The sequence below is a fragment of the Megascapheus bottae genome, chromosome 2 (genome assembly GCF_031878675.1).
Source record: "Megascapheus bottae isolate mThoBot1 chromosome 2, mThoBot2.hap1, whole genome shotgun sequence".
NCBI classification, from domain to species: domain Eukaryota; kingdom Metazoa; phylum Chordata; class Mammalia; order Rodentia; family Geomyidae; genus Megascapheus; species Megascapheus bottae.
The window spans coordinates 12,315,645-12,340,465 of NC_143510.1; the positions used below are offsets into that span (position 1 = coordinate 12,315,645).

The 24,821-nt window shown below is 36.1% G+C and overlaps 1 protein-coding gene across 1 annotated transcript; it reads right to left on the reverse strand.

Annotated features, from left to right (window-relative positions):
* Window positions 1-5,449: 5,449 nt before the first annotated feature.
* Window positions 5,450-6,391, reverse strand: LOC150066408 (olfactory receptor 11G2-like). The gene has a single exon (XM_090354692.1). The coding sequence runs from the start codon at window positions 6,389-6,391 to the stop codon at window positions 5,450-5,452; it is 942 nt and encodes a 313-aa protein (XP_090210818.1).
* Window positions 6,392-24,821: the final 18,430 nt, after the last annotated feature.

The window sequence follows — 24,821 nt, forward strand, 5'->3', positions numbered from 1 at the left end:
TTGAGCTGTGGACCTCAGGGACAGGGCCCATGCCCCGAGTTCAAGCCCCATTACTAACCAAAAAAAGAAAAGAAATCCTCATGTGCAACTAGTTAATGCTAATTTAAAATGAGTGGATAAAACAAGAACCAAGTTTGATGAAGACATTTAAACCAATGAAGCAGAGAACAAAGATCAAAATAAATCACTAGAACATGATCTCCAAAAAGGATATTACAGTACCTAGTGCTGAAATGATATTCGTTTCCACAAATGATTATAGAAAAACTAAACATGTACCTAAAACATTGTACACTGAGGCAATATTCAAAAGTCTTCTCTGAATGGATTAAATACCTAAGCATAAGACTTGCAAATGTATGCCAGGCACCAGTGTCGCCAACTGTAATCCTAGCTACTCAGAAGGATGACTGTTTAAGGTACTCTTTAATTTATCATGTCCAAGTTTAATTTTTTGCCTTTACTATCAATCGTATTTATTTGTAGATTTATAAGCACGTTCTAATTACTACAAATGGGGAAAAGAAACATTGCAACCTGTGTCTCTTTGGTTCTGGCTTTGCTTAATAGATTGTTTTTCAAGTCTTTCTATTTCCGTATGGAGGGGGAATGTCATTCTTTCTAATGCATAGAATACCATTGTATATATCTACCATAGTTTCATGATCCATTTGTCTTCCAAGGGGCATGTGTTGATTCCATATTGTGGCTATCATAAACAATACTGAAATGAACATGGTTGTGCTGGTGGCTTTAGTGTAGCCTGTTTTGTGGTCAATTGGATAGATGTCCAGTAGTGGGATCGCTGTATCATAGTGAAGCTCTATGTTTAGTCTTTTGTGGTACCTCTATACTGCTTTTCAGAGTGGTTGCAGCATTCCCTTTTGTCCACATCCCCACCAGCACCTGTTATTTTCAGTCTTCTAAACAATGGCCATTATAACCTGGGTAAGGTGGAATCTCAATGCCGTTTGGTTTGTATTTTTAATGACCAGAGATGTTGAACACTTCTGCAAGTGTCTATTGGCCATTCTTGCTTCTTCTGGGAACTCTCTCTTTAAATCTTTAGCCCCCTTATTGAGTTGGCTTTTTGTGTGGAATTGATATTGGGGGAGGTAATTTTTGAGCTCTTAAGTGTATTTTAGATGTGAGGTCCTTGTTTGATGTATAGCCATTCAATATCTTTCCCCATTTTCTGGGCTTTCTACTTATCTTGCTAGCTATGTGCTTTGCTATGTACATAGCAAAGAAAATCTTCAGCTTGATGTAATCCCATTCATCCAGTCTTTCTAGAATTTGATGTGATTTTAGATCTTAGGAAGTTTGGACTGTTGCTTAGGAGGTCTAATGCTGACCTATCTCTTCATGTAATATTGCAGTTGCATGGAGATGAATCTATAATTCTCTTTCTTTGATGAGTTCCTAACTGGTATTGGGATGAGGGCTATTCTAGCTTCACAGAATGTGTTTGGTAGTGATCTTTTGCTTTCAATTTGATTGAAGAGATTGAGGAGTATTGGAGTATGTTCTCCTTTGAGGCCATAATAATATTCAGCTGTGAATCCATCTAGGCCTGGGCTTTTATTGGATGGGAGGTCTTCTATTGCCGTTTCTATTTGATTTACTTGTTATGGGTTTACTTAGTTTAAATCTTCTTGGTTTAATGTGGGTATAACTATATTCTGTAGGAATTCTTCCATTTCTTCCAGATTTTCCAATTTGTTGGCATAAAGGTTTGAAAATGTTCCCATATAATACTCTGAATCTTGCTTGTTTCTGTCATCAGAATAACATTTTTGTCTCTAATTTAATTTATTTATTTGGTTATATTCTCTTTCATATTCAGATTTGTTATGAGTTTGCCAATTTTGTTAATTTTTTCAAAGAAACAACTCTTTGTATGGGTTTTTAAGTTTCTAATTCTTTTTTTCATATATTTTTATTCTAATTAATAGAAGGGTTACATTATATTCACCAGATAAAAGGTGCATTACTTCACATATATTGATCCCTTTCTCATGTCTTGGTCCCCATTTCCCTCCCCCCAACCCCATCCCTCATCTATGCTATTTCAAATAACCAACTAAGCTTATATACAATATATCAGATAACAAGGTAGCAATATGAGATAACCAAGGGACAGCAAAAGAGGTGAGAGATAACATAGTACATTAAGGACAACATTCACTCATATGGCTTTTATTTCCATATCCTGGGGGTCCTTTCATTTAGCATCATTCTATATGGCCTTATGTATCTAAGTTTTGTTCTATTGTAAATCTCTGCTAGGAGAGCCCAAGGTTTCTACTGATTATGACAAATGAGGGAAACCATTGAGCCTATGTTTCTTTGAGTCTGGCTTACTTCATTAAGTTTCTAATTCTTTTATTTCTGATTAAATTTTCATTTCCTTGTACTGGCTTGGCTTGTCCCTCTTTTTCAATAAATTTGAGGTGCCTCATTAGAGTGTACATTTGAGATTTCTCCAATTAGTTGATGTAAGCATTCAGAGGTATACATTTTCCTTGGAGAAATACTTCTGCTATGTCCCAGTGGCTGATATTTTGTGTGTTTATTTTTCTTCATTTTCACAAATTTTTGAATTTCCATTCTGATTTCTTTTATGATCTACTTATCATTCAGAATGTGTATTTCCATGAGTTGTGCTCTCTCCATGAGTTACAGGATTTTCTATGATGACTTTAGGTGTTAAACTCTAATTTCATTCCATTGTGGTATAACAGAATGAAGGGAATAATTTCAACTTCTCTGAATTTGCACCTTTGCTTTCTGACCTAACATTTCATCAATTTTGGAGAATGTTCCATAAGCTTCTAAAAAATAATTTATGTTCTGATGCTGTTTGGAGAAGTATTCTGTAAATGTCTCAAGTCCAGTTGGTCAATGCAATTATTTAGGGTTGAAATTTCTCTGTTGAGTTTTGCCAGTATGATCTCTCTGCAGGTGACAGTGATGAGATGTAGTCATCAAAAATCAATACTATGTTTTAGGAAAATGAAGGAGAATAGAAAAGGAATAGGCCGGACTCCACCATCAAGCGTCTAGGACAGTTTATTGCCAGTGAGAGGCATAAATCCTACTGTGGGTTTAGAGGTTTGTGAGGGACTGGATTTTGGGACTAGGGCTTAGCAAGTAAACAAAGGAGTAAAAATCATACTGTAATTACTTGGGGGTTAGGGCTGGGTACTTTCAGTTACGTCCAGAATAGAATATCCTGCTTGGGGTGACAGGGACGTTCAGCTAGGCCCAGATGGGAATGACCTGTCTGTGGACAGGTATGGGGTCCGTCCTGTTAGTGTGCACCTGGTGCCTTGCTTGACCTAGGGGATAAGGCAAAAGTGAATCCTTCATCTTTTTTATTGTTATCTTTCCAGCAAATTATCTACTCTATGGTCTGAGAGTAAATATATATTTTAGAGTCACTACATGAGTTTATCTGAGCAATTTTGAAATCCTAATCAGAGTCAAAAGTTAAGTATTGGTTATTAGAGATGGTGGTCACATTGAAGAAGAAACACAGAAGAGTATGAAGGTGAGGAAGAAGTCACTGCATAAAATGTAAACAATTCTTTGGAGTGAGAAAAGTGCAGAAAGTTCCTTCAGAAATATGATTGTTGGATACAATTTATCTAAACTCCCTCTTATAGTTTTTTAATTTTTATTAAGCATAGATTTGGGGGCTCTACTGACTTCTGAAGAACTTGCGCCAGGAACCTGAAAGATAATGGTGATTTTGGAGCTGGAAATTGTTAGGTATAAACTGGACAAAATATCCATACCAAATGATCTATATGGTATATTTCTTAATGCTTCAGATGTTAATGAAGTACCATAATTGGACTTAACTGGATCAAGGAAATCCCTTGCTTAATTTAAAAATTAACTTCTCCACACTGTCTTATTAATATCACATACTGGGACCCTATTTGCTGATTTGTAAAGAGTGTATATAAAGTGTCACATTTGAAGGCAATCAGGTAATAAATACACATACATGTTTTTAAAGTAAAGAAATACTTTGCTAGGTTGACTTTTGACTATGAAAAAGGTCAGCATATGTATTAGGTTTGTGAGGAATGTAACTTTAATTTAATAATTTTACTTGTTTTATAACAGTTGAAGAGAATGTGTGAGGGCAATGATGAGCCAGAAAGCATCCACTGAGTAGAGATTTCTACTTTCATCCTTATAAGTAGCTCATCTCTTGAGACAACTTCCAACTTCAAGCTGGGTGATGATGGCTAACACCTGCAATCTTAACTACTCAGGAGGCTGAGATCTGAAGCTTGTGGGTCAAAACCAGCCAAGGTAGAAAAGTCTATGAGACTCTTATCACCAATTATCCACCAGATAACCAGAACTGGCACTGTGGCTCAAAGTAGTAGAGCATGAACCTTGAGATGAAGAGCTCAGGGACAGTGCCCAGGCCTAAAGTTCAAACCCCATAACTAACAAAAAAGAAATTGAGGTTCAATCTTATGTTAAATGAATTTATCGTTAATTTTTATAGTCCTAAACCTAGCAAATATTATTAGAAATTTGAAGTTCTCTCTAAGGTAATGTATGAGGTGAGGTCAAACTTCCCTGGGATATGGACATAATCTGGTATACAAAGCCTAGTTAATTATTGCTTTGGTGGTGGTTACAGAAGAAACATTTCACAACCAACAAGTGCCAATCTTTATTAGGTCAATGTATTTTCCCTATGTTTCTTGATTTCAGAAATGTCAATGCATGCTGAATGAATAAATTTTAGGTACCAAGAAGGAAATAAAATGGAAATAATAAGGAAAATATCAGGAACTTATAGTTTAACTGAAAATACTTCAGATGACATTGTGAATTAACTATTTTGCCAATAAAATTCTCCGAACAATTATTCCCAACAGATTTAAATTTCTACTTAGTATTAAAAAAAATAAAGAACCTCCTTCAAACCCCTATCCTTTTAAACGGAGCCCATAAAAATCATTTCTGTTAGTCCAGAAAGCTTCTTTCATTCTTCTAAAAAGGAATATTGAATAGCTGTATTATACTTTGAGAGATAGGAAAATTTCTGTCTGTTGTTTTTGCAAGTCTCCCTGTAATATGTGATTTTCTTATTATGTTTTATTATTGAGAGATTTAGTCTTGAAATTTTTATTGGCCAATAATTAAAACACATATATTTCAAAATAAAATTATGACTCCATACTTAAAGTAAGAAATATGCTTAGAGATACCTTGCATAATTACAACTGTTACACTGCAAAAGTACTGAAATAATTTATGGTCCTCAAATGTCACTTGATACTGTTTGAAACAAAATGAGCAGAGAGTAAAAAGGTTTTTCTAATTGTATTATTAACATTCTTGGTTGACAAATTTGGTCCTCAACAAGAGAAAAATTATTGACTAATCCTAAAGAATGATTTTGATGCATTTCCATTTACATAATTTCAGTTCCAAAGACTTTCCTTAGGGCAGCTTGCATCTCCTTATTCCTTAGACTATAAATAAGAGGATTACAGAGGGGTGTTATCACAGAATAAAATAAGGTGATAAATTTTTGTACTTCAACTGGGTGTTCAGATCCAGGACTCACATACATCACCATAATGGAGCCATAAAAGAGGCTGACAACTGCCAAATGAGAAGCACAAGTGGAAAAGGCCTTGCGTTTACTGGCTGCAGAGGACATCCTTAACACTGCCAGAATCACCAGAGCATAAGAGCAAAGGACAAAGAGAAAAGTGCCAAGCATAAAGATGACATTGAAAGTGGAGTAAATGGATTGGACGGTGGTGTCCTCAGAACAGGACAGCATCATCAGTGGGACAGGATCACACATAAAATGGTCGATGACATTTGGACCACAAAAGGGTAACTGTGAAATGAGTAGAACTGGATTCAGGGAAATGATGAACCCATTGGACCATCCAAAGATGACCAGGCCAGTGCACAACTGCCTGGTCATGATGCGTGGGTAGTGCAGAGGGCGGCAGATGGCAAGGTACCTGTCAAAGGCCATGATGCAAAGGTAGAAGCCCTCGTCACACCCGAAGGAGAAGAAGAAGTAGAACTGTGCAAAGCAGCTGACAAAGGAGATGGACTTGGTTGTGGAGAGGAAGTTGGCCAACATGTTGGGGACGGTTGTGGTGACATAGCATATTTCCAGAAGAGAGAAATTCCCCAGGAAGATGTACATGGGGATGTGAAGACGCCGGTCTGCCCGCACAGCACAGGCAATGGCTGTGTTCCCCATCAGCGTCAGGGTGTAGGTTGCTGAGAAGACCCCAAAATAGAGGAGCTGAATTTGAGGGCTGGAGGGAAAGCCCATGAGGATAAAGTGGCTAACGGGGTTCTTGTTCCCTTTGTTGGACACATTCATTGCTCTGGAAGACATGAGGATGATCATGACAAATTTAAGGCAAACTATTGTTCGTTCAATTTACAATTTTCATCAAATTAACTTTTTTCATAATGATAGGAACAATGCCAATTTGTTAATTGAATAGTATGAATTCATTTAGGGATGATGCATATATAATGCATATTTGGGAAACATGAAAAATGTCAGGAACAAGATGAATGGATACAGAAAATGTGGTATATATACACAATGGAATTCTACATAGCCAACACACAAGATAAAATAATGGCATTCACAGGGAAGTGGATGAATCTAGAGCGAATCATGCTGAGTGAGACAAGTCAAGACCTAAGGAACAAAAGGCGCCTGGTATCCTTAATATGCAGTTATTAAATCCAAAGTGTACAAGAGTGAGGACTCAATAACTGCATACCCAAAGCAATGGACATGGTAATGGAAATACAAACATAACTATATAGACAAAAAAACCTAGGACTCTATAATCATAATGTTTTATTTCATAAACTGATATGTTTCTATGACATACAAACCATTAGCCTAATTTTGATTAAGTTCTAAAGACTAAGTCCCAGAGAATGTAATTAGAGATTCCCTCCTTGAACAATTGTTTGTTAAACTTGTCATTTAAAATATGATGTAAACATAAGCCATATATTTGATGATTGTTGTTCTTAAGGTACTATGTTATCTCTCATCACTTCTACTGTCCCTTGGTTATCTCATATTGTTACACTATCTCACTTTGTTACCTGATATATCGGATATATTTGTATTTGGTTATCTGAAATTGGATAAGGAACGGGGGAAAACAAGATGAGGGGTGGGGGAGGGGGGAAGGGAAATGGGGACCATGACATGTGAAAGAGTATCAATGTGTGGGAATTAAGGCACCATTTATCTGGCAAATATCATGTAACCCTTCTATTAATTACAATAAAAAATATATTTAAAAAAAGTTTAGCAGATTGCAATAAAAAATGTCAGGAACATATGCCTAATGTTTGTGATTCTAACATGTAATATATCCTTTCACAATTTATGTTCCCAATACATACCAATTAGGCTATGTGAAATTCTCTGTATTAACACCAAATACAACTCAACACAATCGGTACTGTTGATAACAATGACTATCACAGATGTGCTACTCCTATTATGACATTTGAAAATTCTGCTCTTACCTCAGTAAGCACAATAAATGGCAGTCAGAATATTATTCTTTTCCCCTCCTTATGGTAATGTGTATTGCTGCTGTATAGGATAAATAATTTGTGTAAGACCATTCCCAGTTTATGTATATAGAAATGCTTTCTCTGTAGCCTTCTGGATTTCCTTCCAAAATTTAGTAGAGTCCTTAAATTTGCACTTAAAATTCAATGGTAGAAAATTTGGCTGCATTTCTCTATGAATGAAAATGGATGTTCTAGCTATGTCAACTAACCTTTAGAAATTTTACTTTGCTGAGTGATTGAACTTTTGAACTCGCACAATTTTGTCAGAGAAATTCATTGTGGAATGGATAACAATTTCTGTGTATGTGTTTGGTGCAGATGTGTGTGAGTAGTTTTCCATAAAGATTTCTTTAGACCTAATTTCTGTCTTTTGTTTCTTTAAAAAAATAATCTGAAGCTTGGTCCTATTTTCTTTAAAAAAAAAAAATGTATCTGTACTGAAGCCTCAAAATAGTGTCAGGACTCAGGTGTGCCTTTTAGTGTTTTTCATTCAAGGTTGGCATTCTGTTATTACAGCCACAGCTCTACTTCTGGGTTTATTTATTTTACCAGCCCAGGTCTTGAGCTCAGGGCCTGGGGTCTATCCCGGAGCTTCTTTTGCTCAAGGCTAGCAGTCTACCACTTGAGCCCCAGTGCTATCTCTGGATGTTCCTGAGTACTTTATTGAAGATAAGAGTCTCATGCACTTTTCTATTTAGACTAGCTTTGAACCTTGTTCTGCAGATGTCAGCCTCTGGAGTAGCTAGGATTACAGGCATGAGCCACTTTTTGGTGATTAATTGAAGATCTGAGTCTCACTCAATTTCCTGCCTTGGAACTTTGATCCTCAGATTTTTATCTTAGATTACAGATGTAATCAACAAGTGCTTGGCAGTACCCATCACAGGCATTTTCTACCAAGGCACTCGACACCTGTGCTATCTTGCTGCACTTCCTTCTGCTGCCCCTCAATGTGTCTTGGATTGAAATTATGCTTAAGTGTAACATTATTCACCTGTCCCACTCATTTTGCAAATAAAGTGGAAAGGCTGCTGTTTCCACATCTTCTCATTGTATTTTTGTGCCTGCATTTTTGTTTTCTATCAACTCCAAATCCAATATATTAAATATTTTGCCTTTATGGTACATAAAGAGTCATTTCCCTTTTGCATTATACCTTAAACAATACACTATAACAACTATTTACATAGACATAGATTTTTCTTAGATATTTTATATCATCTACAGATGACTTAGTATTTAGAATGATGTATTACAGGTAAATACTATGAATATTTCTTTTTTTGTCATTTACAACTCAGATTTCATTTTATTAAACATAACCTGAAGCAATAATGTAATAAATCTCTGCAAATAAAAGCTTATTAAGTAATATTTTTAAGTTCTGCCATTGGCAAAATGATTATAATGACAATGAGGAAATTATTAACATAATATTTATGCATATTTAATATTTTTAGTCAGTTGTGGGTCTTGAACTTAGGACCTGGGAATTGCCTGAGAGCAATTTTGTTCAAGACTAGGGCTCTACCACTTTGAGCCACAGTCCTACTTCCAGTTTTGGAGTTATTACTTGGAGAAAAGAGTCTTACATACATTTTTCTGGCTAGCCTGGTTTGAAGCCGTTATCCTTCGACCTCAGCCTCTTGAGTAGCTAGGATTATAGGTGTGAGCCAACAGTGCCCAGCCATATAAAATATTTTTAAAACTATAAGCAATTTACAAGATCAGATTTCAATCTAAGTATCAATTAATATTAACATTAATGCAAATACTTCAAAACTATTGAAAGGGATGACATTGATCAAAATACATTGTACTCACAAATTGTTTTGTTAAGTGACAACTCCTTTGTACAACTACTGAAAGACAAGAAGAAACAAATCAGAGAAATTATAGAAACATAAGCCATACAATGAATGATTGCTGTTCTTAAGGTACTATGTTATCTCTCATCTCTTTTGCTGTCCATGGTTATCTCATATTGTTACATTATCTCACTTTGTTACCTTATATATCTGTATATATTTGTATTTGGTTATTTGAAATTGGATAGGGAAGGGGAAAACAAGATGAGGGGTAGGGGTGGGGGGGAGGGAAATGGGGACCAAGACATGTGAAAGGGTATCAATGTATGGGAATTAATGCACCATCTATCTGGCAAATGTCATGTAACCCTTCTATTAATTACAATAAAAATATATGAAAAAATAAATTAATGAAATCAATCAATCAATCAATGAAACAAACCTAAAATACTACATCTTTTCAGTAGTGGGCAGAAAGCATTCATGGAAGACATAGAGAAGACAAGTTATATACTCATATCTGGCATCCAACCAATTCACATGGAATTATTTTTATATTTTTTATTGTAATTAATAAAAGGGTTACATGATATTTGCCATATAGAAGGTGCATTAATTCACATACATTGATACCCTTTCACATGTCTTGGTACCCTTTACCCTCCCCCGCCCCGTTCCCCCATCTTGGTTTTCCCCCCTTCCCTATCAAATTTCAAATAACCAAATACAAATAAATTCAATATATCAGATAACAAAGTGAGATACTGTAACAATATGAGATACCCAAGGGACAGCAAAGGAGATGAGAGATAACATAGTACATTAAGGACAACAATCATTTGTTATATGGCTTTTGTTTCAATATCCTGGAGGTCCTTTCAATTAGCTTCATACTATATGGCCTTATGTATACTATGAATATTTATATAAGGACCTTGGGTGTGTGGCCATTCTAGCACCAACCCTTTATGGATGTTGACTTTGCCTCATTGCAAATGTAGTTCAATGTAGTGTTCTATTATACTGATGACATTAGAGGTGACAAATATAACTTCTCAAATCAAGAGATTTTTCAAATGTATGCTTATTCCTTTACATATTGTCTATATTATATATCATAGATAGTGATAACTACATATGATATAGAGATTATATAACTCATATGTAAGACATGCAATATACACAATAAATTATCTATATCATAATCTCTAAATAGTTGTACAGGAGGACCACCTAACAAATCAATATATGAAATCAATTCATTTTGATTGATGTCACCCTTTCATCAATGTCCCTTATCACTTTCAACATCCCTGTCCACCAATTTTCCTGGTTTGGTTGGACATTGACTATTGACTGCATTCTGCCCTCTTCATCTCTTTATTCATCTTTCTATCTCCCCTTGACTTCCCTGGACACTTTTGAAGTGCCAGTTTCAATTCATTGGACTATATGGAAGGCCATACCTTCCCTTGTTCCCTTTTGAGTGTGTAATAACAATTAAATAGTTATTTTGGTCAATTTTTCAGCATTTTCGTTTGAACCCAAGGATTTACCCAGGTTTCATATGTGCTGTATCAGGGTGCTTTACTAATTGCCTTTGATATGCTTTTTCTTTTGCTTAACTGTGATATTTTTCCCTTGGATCAATTTGTCGCATATCATTTGCAAAAAAAGACAAATGCCTATTTTATGTTTTGTTTTGTTTTGATTTTTGAGACAGCATTCTATGAAGTGGGTGAACCTTGGATATTAATAGACAACATTAGAAGTAAAACAGGATTTTTAAGTGATGACATTCATATTTTACTTATGAATATACACTGATCCCCAAATATGTGTGTGTAAGCAAAGACAAAGACGTTATCAACAGCAAGGTAAAGGCAATAAATGTTAATTCATTAATTTTTTTTTACCTGTGGAATGATCTCAAGCTCTCCAACTGCATTCTCTGAATGGAGAAAATATTCCTTGAGATACCTCATCAGTCTTAGTGCTGTATTTCTTCATGAGTTGTTTGATTGCATTTAAAAACTTTTAATTTTTAACTTTTTTACTTTGGCCTGTGTCCTAACTCTTCAGGATCCTATTTTCAGCAACCTTAATTAGGTATTTTGCCATCAGTAGAACCCAATAGTCACAATGTTAGAACAAAGACAATACTTGCTTGATTGGAATCTTCTATGAATACTTCCTGCGAATAACTAACTGCACAATTCACAATTCAAAAGGGGATTGAGAAACCAAGAATTAAAATGTACATGAATTCTAAATATGTTCGCCATTTAAGGAAAGGTTGTTTTAATCAAAACCAAGACATTTATTAAACCAGTCAAACTTCCAGCAGTATGTTAGTGTGGGAGACAAGATATTTCATAAATAGAAAATGATTTTCCTTTTATTCTAAATTAAGAGAGCATTGAAATCAGTATACTGTTGTTAATAAATTTATCAGTTTATATGTATACAACTTACATATATACTATATATATGTGTGTTTCAAACAAATATATATTTTCTCAAACATGTACACTTTTTAAACAAAATTTCTAGTACTGTATGTAAGCAGTGGTCATTAGTATTTTAAAAGTGACAAGAAAACTTGATAAGTATATTTATTAAACCATAGCAAAGTAAAAATATTTGCAGTATTCTATGTTAATTTTTATTTGAATTAGATATTTATACATTCAGTAAAAAGAACAAAACACTTACCAGGAAATCAATTCATATATGAATGCAAATTTTTAGTTTTCTATAGTGGGTAGAAGTTTTAACTCAGTTCTTGGTTACATCCTTGGAAGGAAGTTTTAACAAGAGAAATGAATTAATATCCAATGGGTTAAAAAGTATGTGAGAGGCTTCAAGAACTGGACGATCGAGTTTGTAACCTGCCATGACTTTTAGAAAGGAAATTTAGGACAATTTTCTCCTCAACTTCAAAACTCATTAATGGTCAAGCTGAAAGCCCAGAGGAGGGTTTTATTTGTTTGTTTACTTAGGTCATAATCTGTTGATACTGAACCTCTCCTCAGATATTTTAATTTATTTGGTTAACAGGTAAGACAATTTTTAGAATTCTATTTATTCACAATGAAATTCTAACCCAGTCATTCCCTATGAGATAGAACATTTGTAGAAATAGATAATCTTTTGCTGTGCTTTAAATAACCAGACTTTACAAAAGGTTTCCAGGGAATAATTAAAAAGATTGTTGTAATAACCATTATAAATCATCAATCATTAGAATCACTGTTTTCATTTTGAAGAAAGAAAAGACATATGCTGACCATCAGGAATGGTTCTTTTTTTCTTTAAATTTACTGTCAGTGTAGAGGTGATGTACAAGGGGTTACAGTTACATAAGTCAGATAGAGTCCATTTGTTTTTTGAACAATGTCACCCCTTCTGTTGGTTCTATTCCCTCCAGTCCCCACACATAGATTGTATAGTTCATTTGCAACATAGTGTCTAGTGAGTCTCACTGGTGCATTTTTTCACTCTCTACTCTGCCATTTCTGTGCCCCCTACCCTCCCAAAGACAGATAAATGAAGAAACAAGACAAGAGGCAAAGAAATAAAAAAAAAAAAACAGCCCATACCGCACACCAAACAAACAAAAAAAACTCTTGTTTCTATTTCCTGAAGTTTATTTTGGTATTTTATATGACATATACATACATATAGCTATTGCTTCTTTTGAACCCCTCTTAAGAATATTCTCCTTTGGTCTCTTATCCTACATTCCTTTGGGTCTGCTTTACTTTGCTTAATATAATTTTTCCACGTCTTTCCATTTCCTTATAAATGGTACAATCTCATTCTTTATGAATGACTAGAATTCCACTTTGTATAGGTATCACATTTTCTCACTGAGGGGACTTTGGGTTGATTCCATATCTTGACTATGGTAAACAATGCTGCAATAGACATGGTTGAGCTGGTAGCTTTAATAATTTAAGGGATTGTTGTAGCAAGTATAACAGAACATCTATCATTAGATACCCTGTTTCAATTTTAAAGAAAGAGAAGACATATTTTGATGATGAGAATTGCCTTAAAAATTTTTGAGACATTTTAGTTTTATTCAGTTTTGTTGTTGCTAAAGAAACTGCACTATTATGTGCTAAACTTGTTTAATGCTATTTAATAAACTTTTAAGGTGGCTTAATAGTGTATTGCAGTGGTATAAACAAAAGAGAAGGCCTATTTAGTTAGATAAATTTCAGATCAATTCAGTTCATGTTTCTCTGAATGTAACATTAAGAAATAAACTAGTGAGTGAATAAGTGAACTATATATATATTTCATTTGAGAAATGTGGACTATGAAATGTAGTGTTGGATTGGATTTAGGTAGCAGGTTTTTTTTATTTCAAGTAGAGTTATAAGGAAACCCTGAAAGAGAAATTAGAATTTCAGCAAAAACTTGTACTGTGCCTGGTACAGTGGCTCACAACTGTAATCCTAGCTACATGGGAGGCTGAGATCTGAGGATTTAGCTTCAAAGCCATTCTGGGCACTAAAGAATGTGAGATTCTTATCACCAATTAACAACCAGAAAAGCAGAAGTGGTGCTATGGCTTAAAGGGTAGGGCAGTAGCTTATGAGCTGAATAGCTCAGGGACATTCCCAGGCACAGAGTGCAAGCCCCATGACCCACAAAAAGAAAAAAAGAAAACACTTATAATGTGTAGGAGCCAATCAAAGGATATGCAGAAAGCATTTTCAGCACATGGAGCAACTGATAATAGAGACCAGAATTATGAATGTGTCTGGCAGAAGGTGAATGGTATAAAGGCCAGCCAATATGAACTGGGAGCTGGTCCCTTTATGATAATCAGCCTACTTTTACCTTTTCTTCTTTGTATAGCATATTATATCTGGTATGAATAGTCTGTGTGTGTGTGTGTGTGTGTGTGTGTGTGTGTGTGTGTGTGCATGCGAAAGCACCAGTACAGGATCTTCTTGACCTCTGGTCTTTGTGATATTGCGTGGCTTTTGGATATTGGAAGGGCCTCTACAATTAAGAGCCATAATTTCACTTTTGGCTTTTTACTGCTTAATTGGAGATAATGTTTTGGATTTTTCTGCTTAGGCTGACTTTCTATAGTGATTCTCAGATCTCATTCTCTGGAGTAAATAGAATTATATGTATGAGCCCACAGCTCAGACTATTTGTTTTTGTTTCTTCTTTTGCTATTACTTTTGTTGTCAAATCCTTGAGATTTATGTACACTAATGCAATAAATTTTTTTTAATTTTTTATTGTAATTAATAAAAGGGTTACATGATATTTGCCAGATAGAAGGTGCATTAATTCACATGCATTGATAACCTTTCACATGTCTTGGTACCGATTACCCTCCCCTCCACTCCCCACCCCGTGCAATAAAATTTTTGTCTCTTTTTTTAACCAGAAATTTTACATTTTCAGGTCTCTTCTTTAAGTCTTTAAACAATTTTGAGAAGATTTGGTGTTACAATATAAGATGTGTCCCATTTTCTTCTTTTCTATAGAAAAGAATGCATATGTGCATATATGCACACTCAGTTTTCTCATAACTATTTGTTGAATAAATTATCTTTTAACACTTTGGGTTTCTAATTATTATTCTTGTTTTGAAGATCAATTGGGCACTTGCAAGTTGATTTATTCTTTTCTTTTGCATTATTGGTTTAGAAATTCCTTTGTTCTTTTTATTCTGAACATCATTTGGCTCATTCCTGTCTTTTGTAGTTTCATGAGTTTTAGTACTTTCAGCTATGTAAATATTTTAGCTATATTAAATTTTCCTAGTTTTGAAATGGGATGTCTTTTAATCTCAAGCAACATCACTCCATGAAGAATTCCAGACTAGCAAATGCCTTTATAAAGAAATATATTCAATTACAAAATACTATAGAGACCAAATTACATCACACAGATAAATTTCTTTTAACCCTCTTTTAAAGTTTCCTAAGGGAAGTGGAGAAGTGGTGGAAGATGGCAGTGGTTCAGTGTGAGTCTTTCTGAGCTCTCGCCAAGATACCAGTTCTAGCATCGTAGCAGAAAGTTTATACCCAAATATGAATCCTAAGTGAGCTTCAGCACCCCAGAGATCTCAGTCAGAGAGACAAAAGGCTGGAAACCAGAGCAAGAAGACAGCGTGGAGATGCCAGCCAGTCGGAGCCACTGCAGAGACAAAGCCTCCCTCCAAACCTGTGCAGACAGCACTTCTTGGCAGCGCACACCTGCCAGCTCCAGAGAGAGCCTGCGCGAGCCCAGAGCCGTCACCTAGCCGTGGAGCAGACCTGTCAGCTTCACGAAACCAGAAAACCTAGCTATTTGTGAATACCTCCATGGAGACATTTCCACTTCTGCTCAGGGAATAGCATTGGAAAGGAATTCCCTCCACCACCAGCCAACAGCAGTGCCATCTTGACTACTGGCAAAGACCCAGCCAAACTAACAGGAGCTTTGACTTGCCAAGTTCCTCTTGAGTTAGAGACCTTATTCCCATGCAATGCCCAACATCCCAAGGGACTATCTAGGAGGGAATCAGGGAGAAGGAGGGGATACTGAGAAGTAAAGATCCTTCAAGGACATTACTGATAGAGACAGATGTGAGATGAGAGAAAAAAAGAAGACTAGGGAAAAATAAAGCCCACCAAAAACTGCAAAGGGGAAAAGGAAAAATTGAAACAGTAAAAAAGATGAAATTGTTCAAAGTGTATCATGTGCATATATGTGAACTCTATGAAACACTCTCTTAAGTATATCCTAATTTAAAATATTTTTTAAAAATGAACATGGAGATCATCATGTGATGCAAAATAAACTAGTTCCAAAAGAGAAGACAAATAACACATTGTTTTCTCTCACAGGCAGAATTTAGACCAAATAGCCTAAATAATAAACATGTTTATTATATTATGTTCTTCATATATTATACATGAAGATGCAATAATAAAAGCCAATAACAACTGCTAAAATATTGTGAGAGAAGAAAACAATTGAAGCAGTTGCCTGATCAATATAAAATATAAGTATGCATGGAAAAAACAGCAATACTTTGTGTAATCAAAGTATACTAATAAAAATAATTTAATGCTATACATAACCTAATGAGGCTAACATAAGATAGTGTATTTCATAAAACAACTTGGTAATGAGTGTTCAGAACATTTAACCATATGTGTCTTCGGACCTCATATTTTTCTCCAAGTAATTTACACTAGGATAATATTTTTAAATTCAACAAACATTAAAACATTTAACATTTAAAACTAATCAACCCCAATAATTTTTTTTGGTTGGTCATGGGACTTGAACTCTGGGCCTGGGCATTGTCCCTGCACTTTTCAGCTAAAGGCTATCATCCTACCCCTTGAGCCACAGTGTCACTTCCAGTTTTCTGATAGTTAACTGGAGATAAGAGTCTCACGGTCTTTAGTGCCCAGGCTGGCTTTGAACTATGATGCTCAGATCTCAGCCTCCTGAGTAACTAGAATTATAAGTGTGAGCCATGGCACCCGGCACAACCCCAATGATTTTTGAGGCATTCTTTCTTTAGGAGGGTGAAAATCCTGAGTCTTGAACTCAGGATCTGGGCACTGGCCCTGAACTTTTTTGCCTTAACACTAGCACTCTACCACTTCTGGGTTTTTTGTTTTGGGGTTTTTTTTGCTGATTAATTGAAGATAAGAAGCTCACAGATTTTTCTGCCTGGGCTGTCTTTGAACTGTGATCCTCAGATCTCAGCCTCCTGAGTAGCTAGGATTAGTTGTGAGCCACCAGTACAGAACTGTTTCAGTATTTTAATACTATAATATTCGGAATAGCCTAAATACAAAAGTTAAATATTATTAGATTTTGAAGCTTTTAATACATTTAAGAGTTTTAATCGCTTGAAAATTGCTTATATAAACAGAATACCAAATTGTAAATGTTGTCCAATTTCACATATTATAAGAAAAGTAGATAGAAAAATAAAAGGGGGATATTGAAATTATCAATATTTTGAATGTCTTCTTAACTTTTCTGAATCCTCCAAATTGGCAGTGGATATGTGCAATGAATGTTTGCAATACATACACTTATTATTATATTCAGAATAAAAAGCTTGGCTTTAACTTTTTCAATAGCAATGCCAGATGGAAGTGGCTCATGCCTGCATTCTTAGCTACTGTAGAGGCTGAAATCTGAGAATTGTGATTCAAAGTCAGACCAAGCCGCAAAGTTCATGAGACTCTTAATTCCGATTAGCCACAAAAAAATTTCAGAAATGGAGCTATGTCTCAATGTTAGCCTTGAGTAAAAGATCAAACTGAATTCAGTCATTTGGCTTTTATTCATTACAAGTAAGACCTGGAGTAAATAAATTAACCTGCCTAAGTTTTGATGACCTCATCTGTAAAACTAATATCTAGAAATGGACTGATTTTTAAAATAATATCTTTTTTAAATAGTATCTAGACTAATATCTAAAAACTGACTAATTATTGTAGAAATTAAATGTGTTTACTTCTAAAAGTTACTTGTTTCAGTGTATGGCACATAACAAGCATTCAATAAATATTCACTGCCAATATTTATCAGACAAACTAATAGGCTATCTACAGGAGCAGATAGACTTTCAGATAAAAATAACTAAATCAAATCTGAGTGAACAAAATAAATTTCTTTTCAATCAGATAGAGTCTCAGAATTTTATATTCAGTGGACAGAGTGTCAACAGAAGAAGTGGGATCATTTGTCCAATAAGAGAAAGCCTGGATGAGATGGTTGAAATGAATTCACTAATGGATAAATCCATGGAGTAATGTCCACCCAGCTGAGAGAATCTCAACAAACAGCATCACCAGGGACATGCGGAAAATCCCAGCTTTCCTTGTTATCACTGCTGGGGGAAAAAAAAGCTTCCTGAAATGCATTCAAAGAGCAAACACAAAAGACAGAACTCAGATCCAGGGAAGATGAAAGAAGAGCAAGAGGCTTCTCTGCCTTTTCTGCTAAAATTCTGCTCTATTTCAAATCAGTGTTTATGGCAATGCCTGCAATAGAAGATATCTACATTTCATAAATGAAGAGTATAGAAAGTGTGGCATTTTTTTCAGTGTGGAAAGGTAAGTTTAAGAAAATAATTTTCTGCTTCCAGTGCCAATTTGTAAACAGAATCATACCTTTTGGGTTGTATCAGAAAATTGGAAAGGCAAAAGAAAAACATGAACGTAGTGATTTTACTTTCATTTAATCTCTTCTAGTATTCCGCAGCTTATGATTTATATCAAACTCCAGCCTCCTCCTTGTATTTGCTAGATTTTAGTAAGACCAGTATCATTTACACTGTCGTTTCTTTTATGGGAGTAAATTTGACTAAGGACAAGCCACTGAGCCTTCCACTGAGAAATGGAACAAAACAAATCTTTCCCAGGAGTTGTCACTCCTTCTGATGTTTCATTCCACTTCTTAAGTATGCTTCTAATCCCTGCCTAGGTTTATGGAGTATTATTGGTCAACCAAAAGGAAACTACACCCTCCATGATGCCCCATTGGACTTTTTTCATTCCTCCTCAGCCCTGCCTAGAAGAAAGGCTGAGTTCATTGGCTTTAAATCTAAATTATAAATGAAGGGGACATGATATCCTTACAAGGTAAGTCAAACATGGCCTAAATAAAAACTTGCTGGCACTTTGCAATATTGTAGAACTAGCAAATGTCACCACAAAACAGTGCCTGGAGAAGGTAGGCTAAGTAAGGCAGACTAAGAGTAAGTCAGATGCTGGTCGGATCCTAGCTACTCAGAAAGCTGAAATCTGAGGACAGAAGTTCAAAGCCAGCCCTGGGAACAAAAGGACTGAGAATCTTATCTCCAATTAACAACCAGAAAACAAGAAACGCCTCTGTGGTTCAAGTGGTAGAATGCTAGCCTTAAGCTGAAGACCTCAGGAACAATGCCCAGGCCCAAAGTTCAAGCCTCATGACTGGAAAAAAAATTGTTTTTAATCTTATCTTGGTACCTTTTGTACTGGGTGTTTTTATTCATTTTCTCTGCATCTCAGTTTTAATTAATGGTAATAATTACTGTAAAGCTGTTGTTGTTCCTAAATTACCCAACAGAAAAACCTTTATTGTAGATTTGCATTCACTCCCATATTTTTATTAAAGAATTTATTAACATTGATTTTTTTCATATATTTTATTGTAATTAATAGAAGGGTTACATTGTATTTGGCAGATAGAAAGTGCATTACTTTTAACATTGATTTTTACATCATATTTCAAATGATGTGTTTAACCAACAAGTATTCAAGAAGAGAATCTCCATATACAATCACTGGCATTTAGATTTTAGAACGTAATTAAAATTAGGGTGAGGGTTTTTATGTCATAGATACACATTAATCTATGTAATAAAACATTATGTCTATACAGTCATAAATTTTTTTTGTCTATGTAGTTGTGTTTATATTTCCAATACCATGTCCTTAACATTGGGTAAGCAAATATTGAGTCCTCACTCTTGTACTGTTTGGATCTAATAGCCACATATTAAGGATACCATGTGCCTTTTATTCCTTTGGTTTTGACTAGTCTCATTCAACATGATTTGCTCTAGCTTCATCTGCTTCCCTGCAAATGCCATTATTTTATCTTCTCTGTTGGCTATGTAGAATTCCATTGTATATATAAATACCACATTTACATTTTTTGTATCCATTCATCTGCAGTAGGGCATCTGGACTGTTTCCATCGCCTGGCTATTGTGAATAGTGCAGAGATGAACATTGCTGAGCAGGTGTCCTTATCATATGCTGGGTTATGATGTTCAGGATAGATGCCCAAGAGTGGTATGGCAGGATCATAGGGAAGGTCTATTTTCAGTTCTTTAAGAAACCTCCACACTGCTTTCCAGAGTTGCTGAACTTGCTTACAATCCCACCAGCAGTGCAGTAGGGTTCCTTTTTCCCTGCAATCCTGCCAGCATCTAGCATTATCTAAGTTCAAAAGCATGGCCATTCTTTTTGGGGTAAGGTGGTATCTTAGGGTTGTTTTTATTTGCATTTCCTTTATGACAATGGATGATGAGCATTTTCTCATATGCTTTTCTGCCATTTTAACCTCTTGTTTTGATAAGTCTCTGTTTAGTTCCCTTACCCATTTAATGATTGGTTTGTTGGGTTTGGGGGAGATTAGTTTCTTGAATTCCCTGTAGATACTGGATATTAAGCATCTGTCTGATGTATTAAATATCTTTTCCCAGTTGGTTGGCTGTCTTTCTACTTTAGTGGCCATGCTTTTATCTGTGCAGAAACTTTTTCTTGCTCCTCTAGGTGCTTCAATTTCTTCTTAGGTTATTTACATGCTCTTCTGTCTTTTTAGTATGGGCTCCTAGTGTGATAAATTTGCCCCCAGAATTGCATTTGCTGTGTTCCATATGTTCCTTTGTGATATATCTTGATTGTCATTACATTCAAGAAAGTTTTGAATTTCTTCTTTCATTCGCTCTGTAACCCAGGAGTTAATCAGCTTCCATGTGTTGTTCCATGTGTTGTTCAGCTTCCATGTGTTTGAATGTGTTTTATCTTTTACTGTGTTGATCAGAACTAGTCTGATTCCACTGTGATCAGATAGAATGCATGGGATTTTTATCAGTCCTCTTGTATCTGCTTAGGTTTTCTGTATGATCTATTTTGGAATATATTCCATGTGCCGCTGAGAAAAATGTATAAAGTTTCACTGTTGGGTGGAAGACTCTGTGTATATCTGTTAAGCCCACTTTGCTATGGTGTCATTTAACTTGGTGGTGTCTTTGCTTATCTGTTGACCTGTCATTTGGTGAGAATGGCATATTGAAGTCTTACTATGACTGTGTTTGAGTTTATCTTGTTCTTAATTTGAGACTTTGCTTGAAAATTTTGAGTGCTCCTGTTTTGGGGGAGTAAATGTTTATAACTAATATCCTGGTTATGAATTATACCCTTTACTAATATGTGGTGACCATCTTTATCTTTATGTACTGATTTGTCAGAGATTAAGATTGCTACTCCTGTACGGTGCATTGGAGTGGAAAATTCTTTTCCACCCTTTCACTTGGAGTTTGTTTCTGTCTTTGGCAGTGGAGTGGAGTTGCGGTCTGAGCTAGCCAGGTGGCTAGTTTGCCTGCCCTGTTCCCATGGCAGGGCCCAGCCATGGGCCTGTGGTTTAGGGGCTCTTGTGAGATTTCAGCTAGTCCAGTGGCTAGCTAGGGGCCCTGTTCCCTGGGGTAGGACCCAGCAGAGGATGAGGCCTTTGAGGGTGGAGCCATGCCTTTCTGGCTCTCTGAGCATGAGCTCAGCCCCTGCTGTTCTCCCCTTCACTTTCCTATTGTGTTTCAGGGAGATATTGGGCAGCTTTTGGCTGAGAGTCTTCCTGTGACTCCGTGGACACCCCCCCACCCCCCGGTGCTGGCTTGCAGACTCCCACACTCCCCCACCCGCTGTTGGAAGGCTGGGTCTTAGCGCCCCTCAGTCTCCAGGTTCAGTGGCCAGGGATAGGAGGCTGATGGGCAGGTGGGAGCAGGAACACCTCCACATCCTTTAATGGGGTGTTGGGTCTTAGTGCCCGCCTGCCTGTAAGTCTCCAGTCAGTGGCCTGGGGAAGGGGACTGTTGGGGGAAGGGACAGGATTCTGAATTCCTTCCCCCTCCCTGCACTTGCCAGTCTTTCCTGGCTGGGGTTGGAGGGGTCTGGGTTAAGTACTGTAGCTTGCCACCAGCTCTGCTTTCCCAATGGGTTTGGGAGAACCCGCTGCACTACTTATTCATCTGGGTTTGGCTGTGAGCTGCTCTGCGGTGTAAGAGGGTCGTTCACCTCCCTTCTGGTCTCCATCGCTATCTGTGCTGTCTGTTCCCGGTCTGTGTGGGATTCCGGTGTCTGGATTCCGCAGCTTGCTGGAGTTCCGGGCTTCTTTTGTGGCTTGGAGCCAGCAGCGAGTGGTGGGGGAGGGGTCCTCGCATTTCAGATTCTTTGAGAGCATTGGATATAAGCTTTATCTGTGTTTCTTTTCTAGTTTGTGTACTTCTCCATTGCTTCTTGAATTTGCAGTTGTTGATTTCTTTTTTTTTTTTTTGCCAGTCCTGGGCTTGAACTCAGGGCCTGAGCACTGTCCTTGGACTTTCTCAAGGCTAGAGCTCTACCACTTGAGCCTCAGCACCACTTCCAGCTTTTTCTATATATGTGGTACCAAGGAATCGAACCCGGGTCTTCGTGCATGCTAGGCAAGCACTTTAACCACTAGGCCAAGTTCCTGGCCCAGTTGTTGATTTCTTAAGCTAGTTGGCTCATGGGATTCCCTGATTCTCTCTTTTTGTGGGAGAGAGCTAGGCTGGTCCTTATTGTTTTGGCACCACTTGCTTCCCCTGGACTCCCACATTTTTATGAATCTTTTCACTACCCTTTGAACAACACTGGACATTCTATCCTAATCATTCATTTTTGCTCATTTTAAAGGCTAGAAAAAAAATTTTTGTATTTAAATTAGCAAACTTCATCTAGAAATATGAAGCTTACTGATTTAACTCCACAATGAACACTGCAATTTCAAAAATGTCCTTTACTTTTATGAAAGAAGAACAATATTCCTGGTTTTAAGGACATTTTATCATGTGGGCATGTGAATATCTTTTCTTGGATACTGAAAGGCAAAGAATAATATGATAGGCATGTCATAACCTTTAGCAGAAGCTTTTTGAAAACTAATAAATAGCTACAAAACAGGTTTTAAGTTCAAAAGGTAAGCCTCAAAAGATTGTACTTATCACACATAATTATGTAAAAGATAATTGTATAGCAAAAATACAGAAATAAAAATCACTGAAATTCACACTAGATAGTAATAAAAAAAAGTTCATGCCAGTTTTTTTTTGGGGGGGGGGTTTGCCAGTCCTGGGGCTTAAACTCAGGGCCTGACCTTCTGTCCTTGGGCTTTCTCAAGTCTAATGCTCTACCACTTGAGCCACAACACTACTTCAGGCTTTTTGTGTGTACGCGATACCAAGGAATTGAACCCAGGGCTTTGTGCATGCTATTGTGCCCGTTTTAAAATATTTTACTGAATATGTGATTAAATATTGCCCTTCAGTTATGTGATGATAGGACCCATGTGCTATGGGTAGTATTGTAGTCAGTTTTGTAATTATCCAAGAAAAGTAATCCCAAGCCATCATCGTTACAAATATGCCCATTAAATACATAAAATAGAAAGCAGACAGATGGACAGGCAGACCAGTGAAATAAAAAAAGGATAGTTTTTCTAAGAAATTTAGTGAACTTTTCACTGGATATTGTGGTGGCAACAAGCTACCCTTGCAAGACTTAAGAAATTGCACAAAAATGGGTTAGAATGAGTATGCCCAGAAAGAGAGGTATTTCAAAAAATAGAGTTAGAATATGGATAGTTCCGAATGTATGGTATATATTCCACAGAAGAAAGAACACAGTTCTATTTGCTATTTTAAAATATTTTGTACAAAATAGTCGATTGTTTTAAATACTTGAATTTCCCAGCTCCCTATCTATAATGTCCTAGATGTGGTGCTAAATTTTTTTTATTGATTTCACTAAAGAACATTAAAAATAGAAGATAATGTTTTAAAACTGAACTTAAGGCTGAGCACAGTGGTCCATTACTATAGTTCCAACTTGTTAGAAGGTGAAATTGAGAGTTTCAAGGCCCAAAACCAACTTCAGAACATTAATGAGATACTCATCTCAATAAAATCACTGGACAGGGTGGCAAACTCCTATGATTTCAGCTATATTAGAGGCTGTTAATAGGAGGGTTACAATTCAGGTTAGCGTTGGCAAAAAAAATTCAAGACATTAACAACAACAAAAAAAAAACTAGAACAGAGTATTGGGGACAGGGCTCAAATGAGTGAGCACCTGGCTTAACAAGCCTAAGGCCCTGAGTTCAAACCTTAGTATAAATAAAAACCTAAAATTAAGAAAATGCTACAGTTTTTTGTACTATAAAATCAAAGTCCAAAGATTGCATCTATCATTTTAATAAACCATCTATTTAATAATAAGTGCTAGGGTAATTGCCAGAGGAAAAATACCATTTTACCACTTTTGTCCTAACCATATTTGGCTTTCCATCTATACATGATTGGGGACAATATTAAATGTTAACATAAAAAAAACTGAAGTTAGTTGGAAAAGCATTTCCTAGGTTCTTTATATTTGACCAAAGACAGTTAAAGCATAAAAAATATTTACCAAATTTATTGACCACAAAAATTTAAAGAAAAGGTTATTCATAAAAGCCAGTGCAAAATCTAAAGGACACTAGAAGGTGGAAACACTTAGAAAAATTCAATAATTAACCCCCATTGCAAAACTCAACAAGCATCTGTTGGGACTA

Bases quoted from the DNA above. Each gene is read 5' to 3' on its own strand.
- LOC150066408 (XM_090354692.1), bottom strand. From the start codon at position 6,391: ATGAATGTGTCCAACAAAGGGAACAAGAACCCCGTTAGCCACTTTATC.